We start from the raw sequence: 16,825 nt of genomic DNA on the forward strand, positions 1-16,825 counted from the left end.
ATATAGCTGCCCTCGGACTCAGTGGTGTAGGCGGCCCCATTTCCGGTTTCTGAGAAACCGTATGCTCACAAAACAGACCTTAAGTCGGACAAGGCAGGGTTTGCACAGCTTTTCATACAGTAGAGTAGAGTAATTGGCGCCGAATGATCTAAACAGCATGACCGATCTAGCACTCAGTGGTCCTCCACTCAAGCCGAATAGCCCTCGAACTTGAGCGCACCTCCTCCGGTCGGTATACTTCTTGGAACAGGTGCCAAGATGGGTTGTGCGGCGTGTTTTACGAGGAACGAGGCCGGCGGTGTCCCCAGAGATGAAGGGGTCATAGCGACGTCACTGTCTTGGACACTTGGACTATAGTCGCTAAACATCAATCCCCTCTCGCTCAGGCCGGGCTGTCGAGGTTGGCCTACCTGTGCCTGCCATTCTGTACAGGGTCCACTCAAGTTCGTTCCACGGGAAGCCTTGCCCTCAAAAAAGTGGATTTGTGTGCCTTCCGGTGGCGTCGGGGTGGGAATATTGTCACTTGCTCCTGCGTAGCCTTGCTTGATCGTGATCGGGATTGGATTTAGTGGAGGAGCCATACTTGGAAGATGTTCGGAGACTTTGGCCAAAAGAAGTGGCAGGTACCGCGACGCTCCTCCCCTCAGTTGAGAAATCAGAGTCAAGAACTGATTTAGATAGTCTGTTGGCGTCTGGTAGTTCGGCGCGCTGGCGGATTCCAAAGGGACGCAGGCGATGACATCCGTGAGTGTGCACGCCACATCAAAAAGCTTCTCGATTAAGCCCACGCCGTGGACCTCCATCGCATGGAGTGAAAGGCCGGTAATGTCTTGCAACAGATCTCTCGCGACCTCTATCGGATACTTAAAGGTCATCGAAGTGTTACTCGAGCTCGAGGACAGGCAACCATTCGTGATGGAAAGCTGCCATACCATGATTCTAAGCCAATGCAACGTGATTCGAACATCAGCGATCTGGCTTTCAGTCGTTGCCAGTACTGGCGGCAATGCATCGGTCAGCTGTTGCTGAAGCTGAGACAGCCAAGTAGTCGAACACTCAGTCTTAACCTTGTTCCAGAGCGCCATAAATTCATCGTCAATGCATCGAAACAGACTGATCAGGTAGATCGTTCCTGTGATGACATCTTCCTCCTCGGGACCCGTTGGGGCAGGTAACTCGATTGAGGGATGGAGGCTTAGGGGTCGATGGCGTTCCATAGCATAAGCCCTTTCAGTTACAAGGAGCAACCAGTAAATGCGTCTCTTGTACGTGTTGTCAAGAGTGTCTCCGACCAGATAGGAAGACTCTTCATGCAACGAGAGAAGTTGAGCTAATGTTGCGGCCTCTCGGAGATGGAACCAACATATATTTTGTTTTTCTAGGGTGAAATAACAGCTAAAGAGGAAAAAGGAGACCTGCACCGAGCTGAGAGTTGGAGCCTCGACATAGTTGATACACTTTCTAACACGGAGGGTATCATCCAAAAGCATATTGGCGTAGCCATATCTATTCTGCGGAGGATCACCTTCGTAGTGGCTCCCAGGCGCCACAGCCAAATTCATTCCTGGCTGGACCATGACAAATGCGCAGAGAGAGGCCGTGAGACAGTAGACTTCAACGTCTGATGCCAGCTGGGATTTGATCAAGTCTCTCAGGCGCTGTTGGTTCAGTATCCAAGCAGTAGTGGACATGTTGGTAAAGTAGAAGTCCAGGCAGTTTTCGATGGTCTGCTGGGAAAGAAGTGCTGTATTGCGGGTGTACGAATAGGATGGCGATACTGGCGGACTACTGAAATCAAAAGAGCCTGGTTCGTTCGAGTGTGCTGGCCTTGGCTCGGGAGGTGTTGATTGCTGCTGGGTGTCTCGAATTTCAGAAATGACTTTGGCTCTCGAGCCCTTTGGACCCTTCTTCTGTGGGATGGATAAATAGGTACATTGCAGGCCGGACTGGCCACAATTATTGCATGGTAAGCTGCCCGAACATCTGACCTTGCGCCGATGGCAGGCGTCGCAAGCCTTCTTGACTGGAGCGGTGGTCATCTTGTATTGTTTGTTGCTCCCGGTCTAACCTCACGGAGTCTGTTTGCGTGCTTCTGTTATCTAGGAACGGAGGAAAGTACAACTGGTACTGGTACTCAGTAGCAGTCGAGACAACAATCCGGGTAGAGCTGGTAGCACGCCGCATAGGCGACACATCACCAGAATCTCTGCCTGTACCTGATCACGCTCTAAAGGATATCTCCCGCTGTTGAACAAATTGCTGGCAGTGAGGTTTTGAGAGCTGGGAAACCAATTTAGAGCTCGAATTGGCGATCAGGTGCCCGAACGGCTAAGCTGGTGGTCAAGGTGGTGGCGGCAGCTCGAGCGGCTCAATCCACTAAGATTCATTGCAGGCCAATTGACTTTCTTGATGGCCAACCCCGCCATTCAATTCGTGGCTCATGATAGGACTCGTGCTATGCGTGGCGTTAGTTCGAGAACTGTAAAACTGTCGATCCGAATATTGTGACTCGATGGCCAACTCTTCAGCGGGGACACCTGAATCTTCCGTAGGTGAGGTACGGAATGCAGGACCTCGTAACTGCCCAAGATAGCAGTCGTGTCAAAAGTGTCTAGGTGCCGTACACTCTAGACATAAGTCCGGGGAAATCAGGTCTAATAAGAAGTCCTCCGTCCTACGCGAGTCGATTCAATCGGCCTCACCGGCAAATTCTATCACCAGCAGGCTATACCCCGTACCGAGTATTTGCATCTGTTTTGGGAAATTCTACCGGCTTGTTATTCTGACACCAAATATCTGTGATGAGATTATCTGATGTATGCGCCTAAGTTTCAGGCATCGGCTCTTGTGAGAATAATAGCCCAACATCTCACCAGGTAGTGAGGTAAAAAAGTGGTCATCGTCCTCCCCCGGTCCTCCTGGTGTCGACCAATTCGGACTCACGGTAATTTTCCATCCAGTTGCTCGAGGTGACGCCTTCGCTCGATGTCAACCTTTCCCTCGTGCATCGCAGTCGACGGAGGGAGGTACATCGACAGGTTTGACGGCGACATGTGCGCATATTAGCATGGAAAGGCAGCAAGTATTGGTTGCCTTCGTTCTCGGAGTCCCACATGCCTGGCTCTTCCTAGTCGAAGTTCTCATCTCAGCGGCCAAACCCAAATACGGAACGAATGAGCAGTGCACTCGAACGGTCAGGCAAAGGCATTATTTCCCTCCCATGCTCTGAATCACATCTCTCTGTGCTTGTCGATCTCGGTTCACACCAGTCAATGGAGCAACACTTCGCAGATCACCGACAATGTCTTTTGCCTTTCCAAAGTAGACTTCTTGCAACAAGTTCCTCATCTTGCCCTCCATATCCTCGATCAGCCGGCCAGCATTGCAAACATGACCTCCGTCTTTTCCTAGGCCGCCCACATTTTCGGCCACTAGATCCGCTTCCACTTGTCTTGTCATACTCCCAGCTAGATGAAGTGAACCGACTGCCTCGCTCTCGCGGCCCAGATGAAGGATGACAGTACTAGTCAGTTTATAGTGGCAGGTTCGTGCACCTCCTCTCCTTTCGTCGACTTCGAAGACGTGGATACTATCCCAGCCTGCCTCTGTACCCACGTTTTTCTTGAGTAACACAACTCCAGCGAAGCCATCATCTAGATCCCACAGGTAGACACTGCCTATACCACCCTCATAGTACATCTGCCTGTACACTTCGAATGCCTCGTTAGCCTCAAGCTCCATCTTTCTCACCCTGTCACTTGGGTAGGTGGCATCGTCAAGAGGAGGATCAAACTCATTGCTCCAAGGACTTCGGTAGGAGTCACCATCTCGGTTGTAGTCACATAAGAGATAGTCCCGACCGGTCTTCTTGTCTCTTGCGGAGGTTAATGGCTGGTCGACTGATGAGAGTAGGTCCTCGGTGAGATCGGGAACAAGGGAAGTGATTGCGTCGAGATTCTTGGAAACAGAGAGCGGTGACAGTCGACGGAGGAGATCTCTATGAGAACGAATGGTGTTAGCTTGCTACACAAGACGTGACACCTCACGGCGCCTATGTGCAGTGAGCGCGGGGCATTAGGGCAGAATGTGTAGCTCGACTCACAAAGCTGCGTCGAATTGAGCTTCACTTGCCATTGCGAGGAACTACCAGAGAACGGACGCCTGCGCCAGTGTATACCCTTTGGCAGAAGATGAGTTCTTTACTTTTGCATTAGGTAGTCAGCTGAGCCCCAGTTTAATGGTAGTACTACCAGACTCCAGATTTCCAACGGTGGGCCATTGACTCAGTAAGTGCGATTATGGAGGACAGAGTACGGAGTACTATTGACACCCGAGTGCATAAATAGCGCCTTGGCATCTGAAAGTCGTGGCTCCCGAGGTGGCGAGTATTATGATTTCATTTCCTCTCCATGCCTTTCGCCCTATAACACCGCGATTGGTTTGCAGCCCTCGAAAAACTCAACATCCCGATAGTAGGGGAGTCAAATGACGGACTAGAAGCAGAAGGTTAATTTCTGTCTGTGAACATCCACCCTATAATAAAACTCGTTGGGAGGCTCGACGAGGCTATCAAGATCCAAACATTGATCCGCCCAACTTCAACGTCCAGATCAAATCGCAGGCTGCAAAAATCCTATTCGATGGAGGGCAAGCGTTCGACGCCACTAGAGTGGAATTCGCCAACAACCCATTTACTCAGGAAGAGACAGCCTTCGCGGGCCGTGAGGTCATTCTTGCTGCAACAGCTATCTACACGCCACAATGGGTAGATGTTAGGCCAAAAGAGAATTCTCAGGCTCTATTCAGGCTGAGTAATATATTACATTCACACTTTCAATAGTAGAGCTCTCGGACATTGGACCAATCTGGAACCTCTTGAGATACCTGTTGTCATCAGCTTACCAGGAGTTGGTAATAATTTACAGGGCCATGCAACGCTTCGTCTTTCATACAGCTATACCAATACCTCAGGGACGGATACCAACGACTTCTTTCTCAACTCTACATAATGAGGAGACTGCGGCCTACTTCTTGGGTTCAAGAACTGGACCTTAGACTGAAAAGCCTAGTGATGAAGTCACATTCCCCGGCGGTCCAGCAAATAAGTTTGATACTAGCTCAAGAATTTCGAAAGGTTAATGAGTGAAAGACTATCTTCCATCTTTATATGCAAACAAGTCAACATTTAGAGCGGATTTTGAGTTACAGGCCTAGTATCACGGGTTGAACCCGTATGGAGTCTTGGTTAGAACCGGCGACCTCCTACAAGACTACCTTACGTAACCTTATTCTATCGATAGTTACTCTAGCTACCGTACGATCCAGGGGGGTCTCCTGTAAGGGCTGCAACCCCCCCCCCCCCCCCTTGTTACACTAGTTGCGCTGCCAAACCGCCTGTACAAACCTCGCTGTCGCTCTCAATGATATATACAATTCACCATTTAGTATGGCCACCTTGCGCGGCGATAACTGCCCTACAGCGCTCCGGCATTGTCTCTATATACTTCATAAAGTCTTCCGGCTATAGTTTATCCTACTCTTCTAGTAAATATTGCCGTACTTCGGTATCTATTCTAGGAAATCGTTTCCCAATACGATATTTCAGTAATCGCCAAACATTCTCAATAGGATTGAGATCTAGTGAATGCGCTGGCCAAACCATTCGATTAATCTAATGCCTTCTATAATAGGCCCTTGTTTGCTTACTAGTATAAATAGATGCGCCATCTTCCATTAAAATATTTCTGTCAGAGCGGATGCTATAGCCCATAGCGATTAAGCTAAAAAGAGGTGGAGTATCGACACGAAGTGTCGATATCTCTAGCAATCCACTATATATACGTACTCCTTGGCATCCAGTGACAATTTCGCATAAAGCCGATATAGCATTGAATATTACGAAGATATTGATAAAATTAAGGTAATACTCTTTCCATATAGACCTACGAATTAACCTTTCCCTAGGCCTTATCCATAAGGATTAAAGGGCCTTTTTTAACACTAGATATTACGCTATATACTATTACTACTAAAAATCTAGAAAATTTTGGAACTAAGTATTCCGATTAATATTTCTCTTTAGTCGTACGCGTAATATAGATCTTGCCGAATGCTCCTATTGTAAAGGATACGGTATTAGTCTAACTAACTCGCTTCTATATATTAAAATCCTAGGATTAATGGGCTTTCGCCCATTATAGACGTTGTTACATATAATTAGGAGTTAAAAATGGCTTTTCTTACGCCGTACGATAATGATATTGCTCTTTTTCGAATGCTATTGTTAAAGAGCGTCGACAGGCTTGAATACCTTCTAATTGAGCAATTGCCGTATATGATAGGCGACGATAATAGGCATTAAGCGTAGCCCTTTAAACTAAGCGCCTTCTTTTACGAGTAGTAAGTAATGGCGTACGACCAACTAGTTTCTAGGGTGTATAGATACTAGAGCGAATATATAGTCGAACTATAGATTTAGTAAGTCGAAGTTCTTTTGTAATTTGCTGTCACGGGTTAAACCCGTACAAAGCTCTAGAGTACGCCCTAGAGCGATTACTCGTGGTGCACCTTTGGGCTGTACAACTGTACAGCCGAAGCTACGTGATTCCTCTCTATCGATTATCTCCCAGGAAACCATACTGACCCACTATAGGAGAAGCTGGGGAGTATTTCCTTCATTCGTACAGTAGATAGATTTTCTCTTTTCTTTTCTCTCCTTAGCTTTAGAATCCTCGTTATACGGTAGTTAGACGAATTACTCTAAATTCCTAGCTAAACCCTTACATTTGCCTTTAATTCCATTTAGTAATTATATATGTTAAGACTAAGCGATACCCTATCAACGCCTAGTCACGTGATTAGGCTTATATAAGCTAGGATCACGTGGTAAATATTTGGCAAGGCTATACTTAAGCCTTACGGAAGATTCTATAAAACGCCATTCTATTCTATAGGATTAGAAATCACTCAACTTGATTTCTAAGCATCCTAGGAGTTAACTCGTATTTACGAATACTCGGCAATTACTCTCGTACTTACGAGATATTATAACGGAGTCTACGCCTATATAAAACAGGCCTATACTCCTTTACTTAGATAGATCTTAAGTCATTCAATAAGATAGAAAGCGACTATACATTCTACTCCTTCTTTCTACGGTCTTCGGCTACTTCCACTATAGATCCTAAAACTTGTCCCCCGGACATACGTAAACTATACTTAAATAAATTTTCTACCGACGACCTTACCCTCCTTATCCTTATAAACCTTACTCCTAAATTCGTAGTGCTAATTATTCTCTTAAATCTTATAAACGAGACTAATAATTAATTTATTATTATCCTTATCTATAGGCTTTTTACGTATTATATTATAACATTCCTTAACGGATAGGTAGAGGGCGAATTCCTTACTCTCTATAATCCTCCTTAAGCTAGAATACACGACTTTAGCTCTACGATAAGCTATAGCCTTTATAATTAAGTCCTTCTACTCCGTAAACCTTTTACGGTAATTTAGATAGGCGGCAAAAGGGTTGGCGGTTAAGGGATAACCTATATAAGTAAGTAAGACCTTCGTAAAGGTCTATTATCGTCCCTAAGACTTATCCTTTTTATCGATTATAATGAATATAAGGTTAACGCGCTAATCGTAGTTAGTTAGGTATACTTTAGTACTCTTACGCTTACGTAATAAGGTAATTTTACCCTTAGGATTACGCGTTACTCGATCCTCGAGCCTATAGTTATTTCTCGACTCCTTACCGTAGTGTATATACCGATAAAGGCCTCCTAGAACCTTAGAGGATCCACCGCCTTTATAAACAATATTAAACTCTACGATGAGCGCCTATAATTATAAGCGAACCTCCGCATCCTTTCTATTATTAAAGACCTCTCCGATAGTAGGTTCCTAACGCTAATAAGGCGGTTGCGCATTAACGTAGCGCTCAAGAATACCTCGATAATGCTCAACGCACCTAACTAGCGTAGTCTATTACGTAATGTTAGTTATTTTAGCACGTAAAAGAGGAGGAGTTATTAAAACACTAAAAAAAGGCTATATAAATCATTTTATGAGGCGACGGCGAGGTCGGTGAGTAATTCGATGTAATTAATGCGATTTTACAACTATTCATGGCAAGAGATGGAATTGTGGGTGAAAACACGCTAAAAATCGACCCTCTTGGCATTAAATCGCATCCTTGGCATTCGCTCGCATTTCCGTTCGCTCCGCCGATTCGCTCCTCAGAGTCATTCCCTTGTTGAGAGGGGTAATCGAGGACGAGACTGTCGGAAGTAACGTTTTCGATCCACAGGCTTGGATTGTGGCTGGTATGAATGAGCTATACTAAATGGGGACGAGTTGAGTTGGAGAGGTGTGACGTGACATCATATTGCTTCCCTCTCGCAAATTACAACATAATAAAGACATTATGCCTGTCCGTAGAATCTTTAACTGTGCCATCTCAAGAATTTGGGGCGAGAGCGGCTTGACCCTGACAGCCCTCACAAACACCATCATTATCCATGGTTCTAGCCTCAGCGTGGCAGGAGGCATGTGAGAAGGCGACAGAAGGCGATCGAAATTCACAATGTTGAACCATAGAAAACGGTGGTGTCTAGAATTGTTGTCAGGGTCAAAAGGGTGCCCCAGTGATTTTGATTTTTCTACCTTGACCATCGAAGGCCTTAACGAGGCTCATTTGAGAATAAATAGAGCGTTGTTAGCTGTAGGGTGCACATCCCTGTTGAATACTTTGAGCACGTTCGATTTGCTATGAAATCCCTGCCTCAGTGACGGCGCTTCAATCAGTCACGTGAAAAATGCGGGAATGCTTGTCCTTATTCGTCCTGCGGGTAGATTAAGCCCGAAAACATGCCCAAAAGTCTCTGTGCCACCAATAAAGCACCAACGTGTCAAACAAATACGTAGCGTAACTGCGTGGCGGAGGCGTTTGGACTCGTCAATACTACTTTTCCATACGGGATAGACACTTAGCCTCTTTCGGGCTAGCTCCGGGTACTGGAATTACTTTTGATACTGCGCAAGACTTGAGAGAGCTAAAGTAATCCCGAAGCTAAATCTCACGGCGTAGAGGAACGGAGAGAGGAGTTTCTGTGAACGCTTCACGATCGTACCTTGATTAATTGCGAGAGAACGTCGTTCAATCGACTCAATGCCATGTCTGCAAAGCACAACTCAATAGGAGCTTTGACGGCGCCTCACAGAAACGAAACCTAACTTCCGCTACCCTACGTCACTTTTCTTTCGGAAACCCTCCGGCCGCATACAGATGCCACAAAAGCGTAAGCGGGCGTAGTCGGTGAAAGATTTAAGGGCGCATGGACAGATCAAGAAACGAGCAGAAGCCAAGAAACAGCGAGAGGCTTATAAGGCGGAACGAATTAGAGCACTCATCGAATAAGGATTTACGAAAGACAATTTAGATGAACGGCGCGACAGGTATTACTGTATAAAGGAACACCCAGGACGATTCTATGGTTTGTGCAACCTAAGGGCCGACGAAGAGGATAACGAAGGTCTCAGTGACGAGGAGGCTGAAATAAGCGATTCTTGGAGTGATGGTACGGCCTCTAATGACGATAATCAATCGCTCACATATTCTAAGCTTTGGTACCATGAAGAGGAGAGAGATAAAGTCGTTAAATATATTAAGGCTAAGATCGAAGCTATGAACTTAGCTACTACACGACTTAAGATGTTGACGGCTGATCCACAAGTAGAGAAAACCTCCCATTGGTGGATTACGAGGCGAATGGACTCTATATAACTTAGATGTCTGTCCGAAGCGATATAAGCCTACTGGTGAGTACTACCGGCTGACCGTGAGCGAGGCGGCTATGAAAGGGGAGCTAGTTAGCCTAGATCGTATTAGAAAAGCTCCTTACGAAATTTTTATCGAGTAGTTAATTAAGGATGATGGTGGGGACATTTTACCTTTTCCACTATCAACACACGCCTCCTTCGAACCGGTCCCGATCCGACTTATAACAGTAGCTTCGGATGATGTTCCCGCCGAGATAGTCTTCCTTGGCAATGATTGTCTCTAATTGAGAGTGCCTAGGTCGATTGTTTATCCGAGTGAGCCTAGTCGATTTGGGACGACTTTCCCGCTGATAGAATTTGCTGGAGTTCGCTAGACAGAGGCCGATATTGAAGGAAAGAGGCGAAAACGTGAGAAAAAAGCACAGGAATGGGAAAGAGCAAATAGTCCCTAAACTTCTATTGCGGCGTCCTTATGTGGTTGGGACTATTGAGATTCTGCAGGGAGCTAGAGGGTGGTTGGTATCGATCATCGAGAGCTAACTATTTCGTAGGCAGCAATACTGTACCGACAGGAAGTGTTGAGGGCAAATCGTCGGGTGGTGTTACAGAAGCCCATGCAGTCTTTGCCACAGCTCTTTAAGCCTTAAATGCCTCACCGGTTGAGAGTCTGGTGATCGTTGTTGCCTGCGCGGCGACCGTTACGGGTCTTGTGATTCGGGCGTAGCCACTTAGGTTCGGCTTTCAGTTTGAGCAGTGGACTTATTTCAGCTGCTACATGGTTTGATCTTATTCTCAACCGGTCAATAACATCCACCGTAATGCGGTCTGTCCCATCTTGGGTCCTCCCTCTTCTCCTCGGGCTCACTCCGATCATCAAAATACTGCACTCTCTTCTCCTCAGTGAGCACACGGAGATCGAAATCCTCTCTAGGATCAATCGAAGTCCCATTCACTGAAACATAAGGTCTAGTATTATCCTCTCCATCCCACATGGCGCGCCAAACTTGTCTCTTCCCTTCTCCTTCTTTGTAATCACCTAGCTCCCCTACCGCTCTAAAATCCACGACATCGACCTGGCCCACGCCTCCAAACGTGAAACAACGCACTCCACATTTTGGACAGAAGTAGTATTTCCGTTTCTCATCATGACATTGATAGGTACTCAATTCATGATCTAGATCAAGTGGTGAAAGGAGCATGAAATCGTCTCGGGGATTGGCAGGATGAACGTGGAAGAAGTTCATTTTGTAACACGTGCTGCAGTTACAGCGGTAGACTTCTTGTTGGATTGGCTGTGGTGGATGAGATGACGAGAATGGATGTGGAAGGGTGAGGAAGACGATGAACTGTGTCAGTCCGCAGTGACAGGATCCGTGGCATGCTTGTCTCTTTGGCGCTGTCACTGCCATCTTGTGGAAATGAGAGGTCTTGGAGTGAAGTCCTAATCTGAAGCGACGAATTGGTCAATCATGGAATCGTAGAGTGCAGGGCGCTACAGCAATCTACGGAGGATCTTTGCTTTTCAGAACCGGATGTGGACTAGACACTACGTAGGCGTTGACAAGAGATATGTAGAAATGCAGACGGTATGATTTAATCTAGTAGGTGGGTTGCCCGATTAGGGGCGCCTGATTGAGAATAAGGGCTCGGGTAGACCAAGGAAGCAGTAAGTGAGCCGAGGCTGAGTAGTGATCACGAATGGGGACGAAGAGGATAGGTTTCTCGCATGAGACTACTACTCACTGAGGGAGTATCGCGTGAAAACCCATCACCCGCCGTCTCTTTTGATTAGCCGCTTGCCGCTTTGCCTACCCTCAGCTCATCTGCCAGTTCCTCAGCGCTCAGGGAGCGCTCCCGGGCTCTAATTAGTACCTACCGAGGCCTATATTATAAAGTCTTTCAAAACTGTCGGTTGTACGTAGTTATCAAACTTACCTCTAGGGTATGCTTGAGCTTATGGCCATCAACAACGGCCAGAACGTCAATACTGAAAATTTTCTCCTGGGTGTGGGCGAGCGAGCGAATATCGTCTACATGACCGACTTAGGCCTTGCGATCTACCGCCATCCTGATCGGTGGGGATCGAGTAGTACTCCTCGTGTTGATATACGAGCACGTCCTCCTCAATATGCGAGCATCAACGGGCATTTGGGCGTCGGTAGGCGACACGCCCACTATGTTCAAGCGTGCAAGAAGGTCGGCTGACTGTCCTACAGCACAATCCCGGCGCGACGACTTGGAGGCACTCGGCTATATGCTAGTGTATTTTATGCGTGGGAGACTCCCTTGGCAAGGTCTCAAGGCGAAGCGGGATGCTAAATACCTGCTGGTTTCGGTGAAGAAGCAGGCAACCGGTGCGAGCGAACTCTGTGCTGGTCTCCCCACCGAATTTGTTGACTACTTTAATTATGTGCATGATTTGCGCGATGAGGATCGGCCGGACTATCAGTACCTCCGGAAGACATTCACTAAGCTATTCCACCGACAGGGATTCGAATACGACAACATCTTTGACTGGACGAATCGAGAATTCCAGAGGCTAGGGCTTGACGCCGAAGAGCTACCTACATCGAATAGTGTTAACGAGAAGCGAGGAGTGGACACCGCGAAGCCATGGGGTTGTGGAGTTCAGGATGTGACCGAGGCGACTCGTGGAAGGAAGAGATGACATCCTCTACCTAGATGCCTTCTGCCGAAGTGAGTTGGGTGGCAGAGACAGGGTCGTGCTGGGGGGCCCTGAGCAATCCGCTGCGGTTGGTGATGTGCCACCACGCTCACCTGGACAGGGTCCTCGTGGGATTGACAGTACACAGGGTTAAATATATCTGGAAGTCGTTATCCCTTAGTTACTACTAAAGGCGAAGAAGCGGCATATTTTAGACTCTACTACTAACTCTACCGGGAAGAGCGCCGAGTGCACTGATATTGAGGCACCTAATGTCCGACTACTAGTGAACAGTGTAAGGAGGTAGGCTAATATTACTATTAAGATCCTACCCTTGCCCGTTAATTAGTAGGCTTAGAAAGAAATTTATTCCCCTATAAAGTGCGGGAAACTAGGTCCTTCTTTAGCCTATCTAAGAATACTAAGGCCTTAACCGAAAGAATACTAATCTAAGAAGCGACCTAGGGAGAGACCTCGCCGCGTCCTATAAACTCCTAGACCGCCTAAGTAACGGACGAGGATAGAGCGTTCTAAACCCCGCGAATACGACTAGTTACTAAATACTTTATAGTAGCGAGCCCTACGAACCCGTAAGCGGAAGTCTCCTAGTAAAGATAATATTTCTAAAGAGGTAGCCGTTAAGTATATCTCTTTATCTATTAGTATAGTATATAAGTCTAGGCACCACGTAATGAAACACCCTAGTAATGAAACACGCATTTTTTTGCCACCAACAGTGCTACAATCATGATTTGCTAATTATACAGACTCATTGGCACTAAATTGATGTATAAATGGTGCCAGGGTGTCATTTAACTGCCCATCCCGCGTAGTATTTCTAGTATTCGGTCGTACAGAAGACCTCGTCGTCGCCTCTAATGCCTCCATTCCCTGCCTAGCCTACCTAATCATCTCGATATTCGCAAAGACCTCATTGTAGTCGATTACGATACGCGGTTATCTCCTAGCGACTAACTCATCTAGTTACGTACGTTAAAGAGTAAATTATTGTGATTTTAGGGTGATATCCTACTATAGTCGATCCAATACCTTACCGGTTTTTTAAAGTAGTAAACGGACTAATCGAGAAACGGTCTTACGTCGTGAAATTGAGTCCGTTTCCTGTCGAATTTAGCGTTGATTAAGTAGCGTACGAATCTCTATCGATAGATATCGATTTTGTCTACGTGATGGCGGCGTAGTTGGTGTTAATTGATTGATTTAGCTATTTTATAGTACTTAGTGAGATCGAATAACTTTACGAGGGTCCTAGGGATAGATACTAGCCGCATTCCATTCCGTACGGATACGGAATAATAATAGACCCTCATTGCTTACTTTTTTATAGGTTTTAAGAAACCTACTCTTCTTTACGGCCGGGGCGTCGTCGTACCTTACTAAGTTAGCGATTTCATCCCTATAGTAGTATTTTAGGAGCGAAAAGTAAGTAATATTAAGTGGCTGGAGAATATAACTTAAATAAGCTATTAAATAGACTAATACTACTCGGTTTATATAGTATTCCTATATAAACCCGTATAAAGCATAACTTTTATGCCTATCGAGAAGAAGGAGTCGATAGTTATTCGTCGCTGTTTAAGGAATGAATATTTAGCGTAGCTAGGCTAATCCGATATTATTTAAGGTCTAGCCGTTTTATAAGACTGTATATAAGTAGTCTAGGATCTTAGGGTCGGTAAACTAGGTTAATTAGAGTATCTTTCCTTTAAATATAACGAGACATCGTAGTCGACGGCTATTTATGGAAATAGTCTCGATAATTAAGACCCATTCACGGTTTTCTAGTATTACATTATATAATTAAGTAGTATTAACTCTACTAATTACTCGTTAATTAGTATAGACACCTAGAGCGATGCCTATCTCGTCCATATTATAGATATTCTCCTAGGAAACTTAATATCGCTCTCGTACGATATTAAAATACTTAAACTAGCGATTTAGGGACTCGGGAGTAGTACTCTAGAGACGTAATCTATAGATCTTTTTACCTACTTTAGAGCGAATCTCTAGATAACGTTATATAAATCGTAATATCTAGTTTTAGACGATACTTAAGGGCCACGTGGAATTGCCTTAAATAATTATAACGAGATCTCGTATTTTAGTAAAGCTAGGAGGGTGTCCTTGCGCCTTAAGGTCGAGTATCCATCGTATAAGTATTTGCTCTTGCTCATTTAACAATATCTATTATGGTTTACGAGTAATTACTCGTAAAACACCATCTCGTAGTCGACGGCCGAGACTAACGTGATTTACATCATTTGCCGCCGCGGTAGCGCGAATACTCGTGTATCGGCGATTTTGGTAGTCGGATATCGCTTGGAGCATCCTAGTCTCTCGATTTGATGCCATTTTATTATGTAAATATATTAATTAGTGGAGTAGGATGATGTAGAGCAGGAGGGAGTAGGATTTGGAACGCGTAAAAACGCGTGTTTCATTACCAGGGTGTTTCATTACGTGGTGCCCAGACTTATTCCTTGTGCATCGTTGTGGTCTCGGTTCGTTGACTATCCTTCTTCAGGGAAGAAGCGCCAATCTTAAACTAGCAATGGATGTCAGCTCAAGATTGCCCAGTTTCATACATCATAAAGTCCTTACCCATATAGACGCTGGAACTACGGCAACGCCTGCTGGGAGTTATGCAGGTTAAATCAATAATTGCGAATTCAATGACGCATGACAAGTCCTAAAGGCGGATACCGAAATGCGTCATATAGATGTTTCTATTGAGAGGAACCCATCACTAAATACCTAGAGATCTGAATCGACTATAATGGGTCGATCTATGAGAACGGGCCAACGCCAATGGGGTAGCCTCTTTGGCAGCCTGGTAACTTTAGATTCGGCGATAGCCACTCTCGAGTTTCAATGTGGTGTCGGAAGAAATTCAAGTTCAACGGGCTCCGATACTTAGATACTTCGTACCTGTAGAGATTGCGGGCACTGGGTCGATAAATAGCACGGACCAAAGGGTTGAGGCAGGTGCTATAAACAGTCTCAAACGAGGTGCCTTGATTTAGCCTTCTCAGAGGGTATATAGCTAGCCACCGCACTGATGCGTACCTATAGGTAGGTAGTCCATAAATAATGGCCCCTAAGCTAATATAATAGTTAATACGAGAAACTTAGACGACCGATGTCCCCACCCCCAAGGCCTTATCACTACTTACCCTAAGCTATCGAGATAGTATATGATAAGCGAGCACACTTTAAGGTAACGTCTAAAATCTTCGGCCAAACGGTAATCGCTAAAGATACTTAACTACTATAAACACTAGGACTACCTATACCTAGAGTATTATAATTCGAGCTATAAGTAGTTCTAACTAAGATAGGGTTCCTTAATAGAGTAGGTACTAGAGTATTAACTAAGATAACTAAGGAAATATTTAATCGCTAGACTATCTATATAGTCTATAGTCCTTTATAGTCTAGCTCTTAATTATATAACGTAGCCTCGTTCTCTATCGGCTAACTTCCCTATTTCTCTTATATATAGGTAGCTTATCCTTAGCGACCCTTCTAGTAATCTAGTTCGTAATACTATTCCTTCCTCTTCCTATTCGTTACCCTTAACGTATATAAAGTAAGTATCGTCCTTTCTATAGCGGTTTATCCTTTACTTCCTTTTCTATAGCTAACTATACCTCCTAAAGCCTCTCTCTCTAAGCTCGAGTAACTTCGACGTCTTACCGCTAAAATTAAACTTTCCGGTTTTAGCTTCGAAACTATAGCTCCTTATCCTTAATACGTTAAAGTATATAAAGTATATATTGTTCGTAAGGATTATTCTCGTTATTTCGTCTATATACGGAAAAATATTATATATAGTAGTACTTTTTCGGATACTGTCCGGGGGACAAGGTTTAGGATCTATGATGGAAGTAGCCGAAGACCGTAGAAAGAAGGAGTAGAATGTATAGTCGCTTTCTATCTTATTGAATGACTTAAGATCTATCTAAGTAAAGGAGTATAGGCCTGTTTTATATAGGCGTAGACTCCGTTATAATATCTCGTAAGTACGAGAGTAATTGCCGAGTATTCGTAAATACGAGTTAACTCCTAGGATGCTTAGAAATCAAGTTGAGTGATTTCTAATCCTATAGAATAGAATGGCGTTTTATAGAATCTTCCGTAAGGCTTAAGTATAGCCTTACCAAATAGATACCACGTGATCCTAGCTTATATAAGCCTAATCACGTGACTAGGCGTTGATAGGGTATCGCTTAGTCTTAACAAACCCGATTACGAAAAATACTAACCCGTTGCGCAGCCTAATCGGACTGTATCCTAAATGTAGGTATAGGATTGCTAACGAAGTTAACTACGAACTGTACTATCCAA

The 16,825-nt window shown here is 45.1% G+C and overlaps 5 protein-coding genes across 5 annotated transcripts; 2 read left to right on the forward strand and 3 right to left on the reverse strand.

Annotated features, from left to right (window-relative positions):
• Window positions 1-188: 188 nt before the first annotated feature.
• Window positions 189-2,039, reverse strand: A1O9_13030 (uncharacterized protein; the record flags this gene model as incomplete). Its single annotated transcript, XM_013398057.1, has 1 exon — window positions 189-2,039. The coding sequence occupies one exon, from the start codon at window positions 2,037-2,039 to the stop codon at window positions 189-191; it is 1,851 nt and encodes a 616-aa protein (XP_013253511.1).
• A 1,168-nt stretch (window positions 2,040-3,207) lies between these two features.
• On the reverse strand, window positions 3,208-4,134 carry A1O9_13031 (F-actin-capping protein subunit beta; the record flags this gene model as incomplete). The annotated part of the gene is made up of 2 exons (XM_013398058.1): window positions 3,208-3,997; window positions 4,103-4,134. 2 exons carry the CDS (start codon window positions 4,132-4,134, stop codon window positions 3,208-3,210), a joined length of 822 nt encoding a protein of 273 aa, XP_013253512.1.
• A 299-nt stretch (window positions 4,135-4,433) lies between these two features.
• On the forward strand, window positions 4,434-5,055 carry A1O9_13032 (uncharacterized protein; the record flags this gene model as incomplete). The annotated part of the gene is made up of 3 exons (XM_013398059.1): window positions 4,434-4,771; window positions 4,807-4,811; window positions 4,844-5,055. Coding segments are annotated over exons 1-3 (219 nt in total). The 5' UTR covers window positions 4,434-4,769.
• Window positions 5,056-10,589: 5,534 nt separating this feature from the next.
• On the reverse strand, window positions 10,590-11,033 carry A1O9_13033 (uncharacterized protein; the record flags this gene model as incomplete). Its single annotated transcript, XM_013398060.1, has 1 exon — window positions 10,590-11,033. One exon carries the CDS (start codon window positions 11,031-11,033, stop codon window positions 10,590-10,592), a length of 444 nt encoding a protein of 147 aa, XP_013253514.1.
• A 700-nt stretch (window positions 11,034-11,733) lies between these two features.
• A1O9_13034 (uncharacterized protein) lies at window positions 11,734-12,457 on the forward strand (the record flags this gene model as incomplete). Its single annotated transcript, XM_013398061.1, has 2 exons — window positions 11,734-11,947; window positions 12,006-12,457. The coding sequence occupies 2 exons, from the start codon at window positions 11,734-11,736 to the stop codon at window positions 12,455-12,457; spliced, it is 666 nt and encodes a 221-aa protein (XP_013253515.1).
• Window positions 12,458-16,825: the final 4,368 nt, after the last annotated feature.

The sequence above is a fragment of the Exophiala aquamarina genome (genome assembly GCF_000709125.1).
Source record: "Exophiala aquamarina CBS 119918 chromosome Unknown aczIA-supercont1.45, whole genome shotgun sequence".
In the NCBI taxonomy this organism is placed as follows: Eukaryota; Fungi; Ascomycota; class Eurotiomycetes; order Chaetothyriales; family Herpotrichiellaceae; genus Exophiala; species Exophiala aquamarina.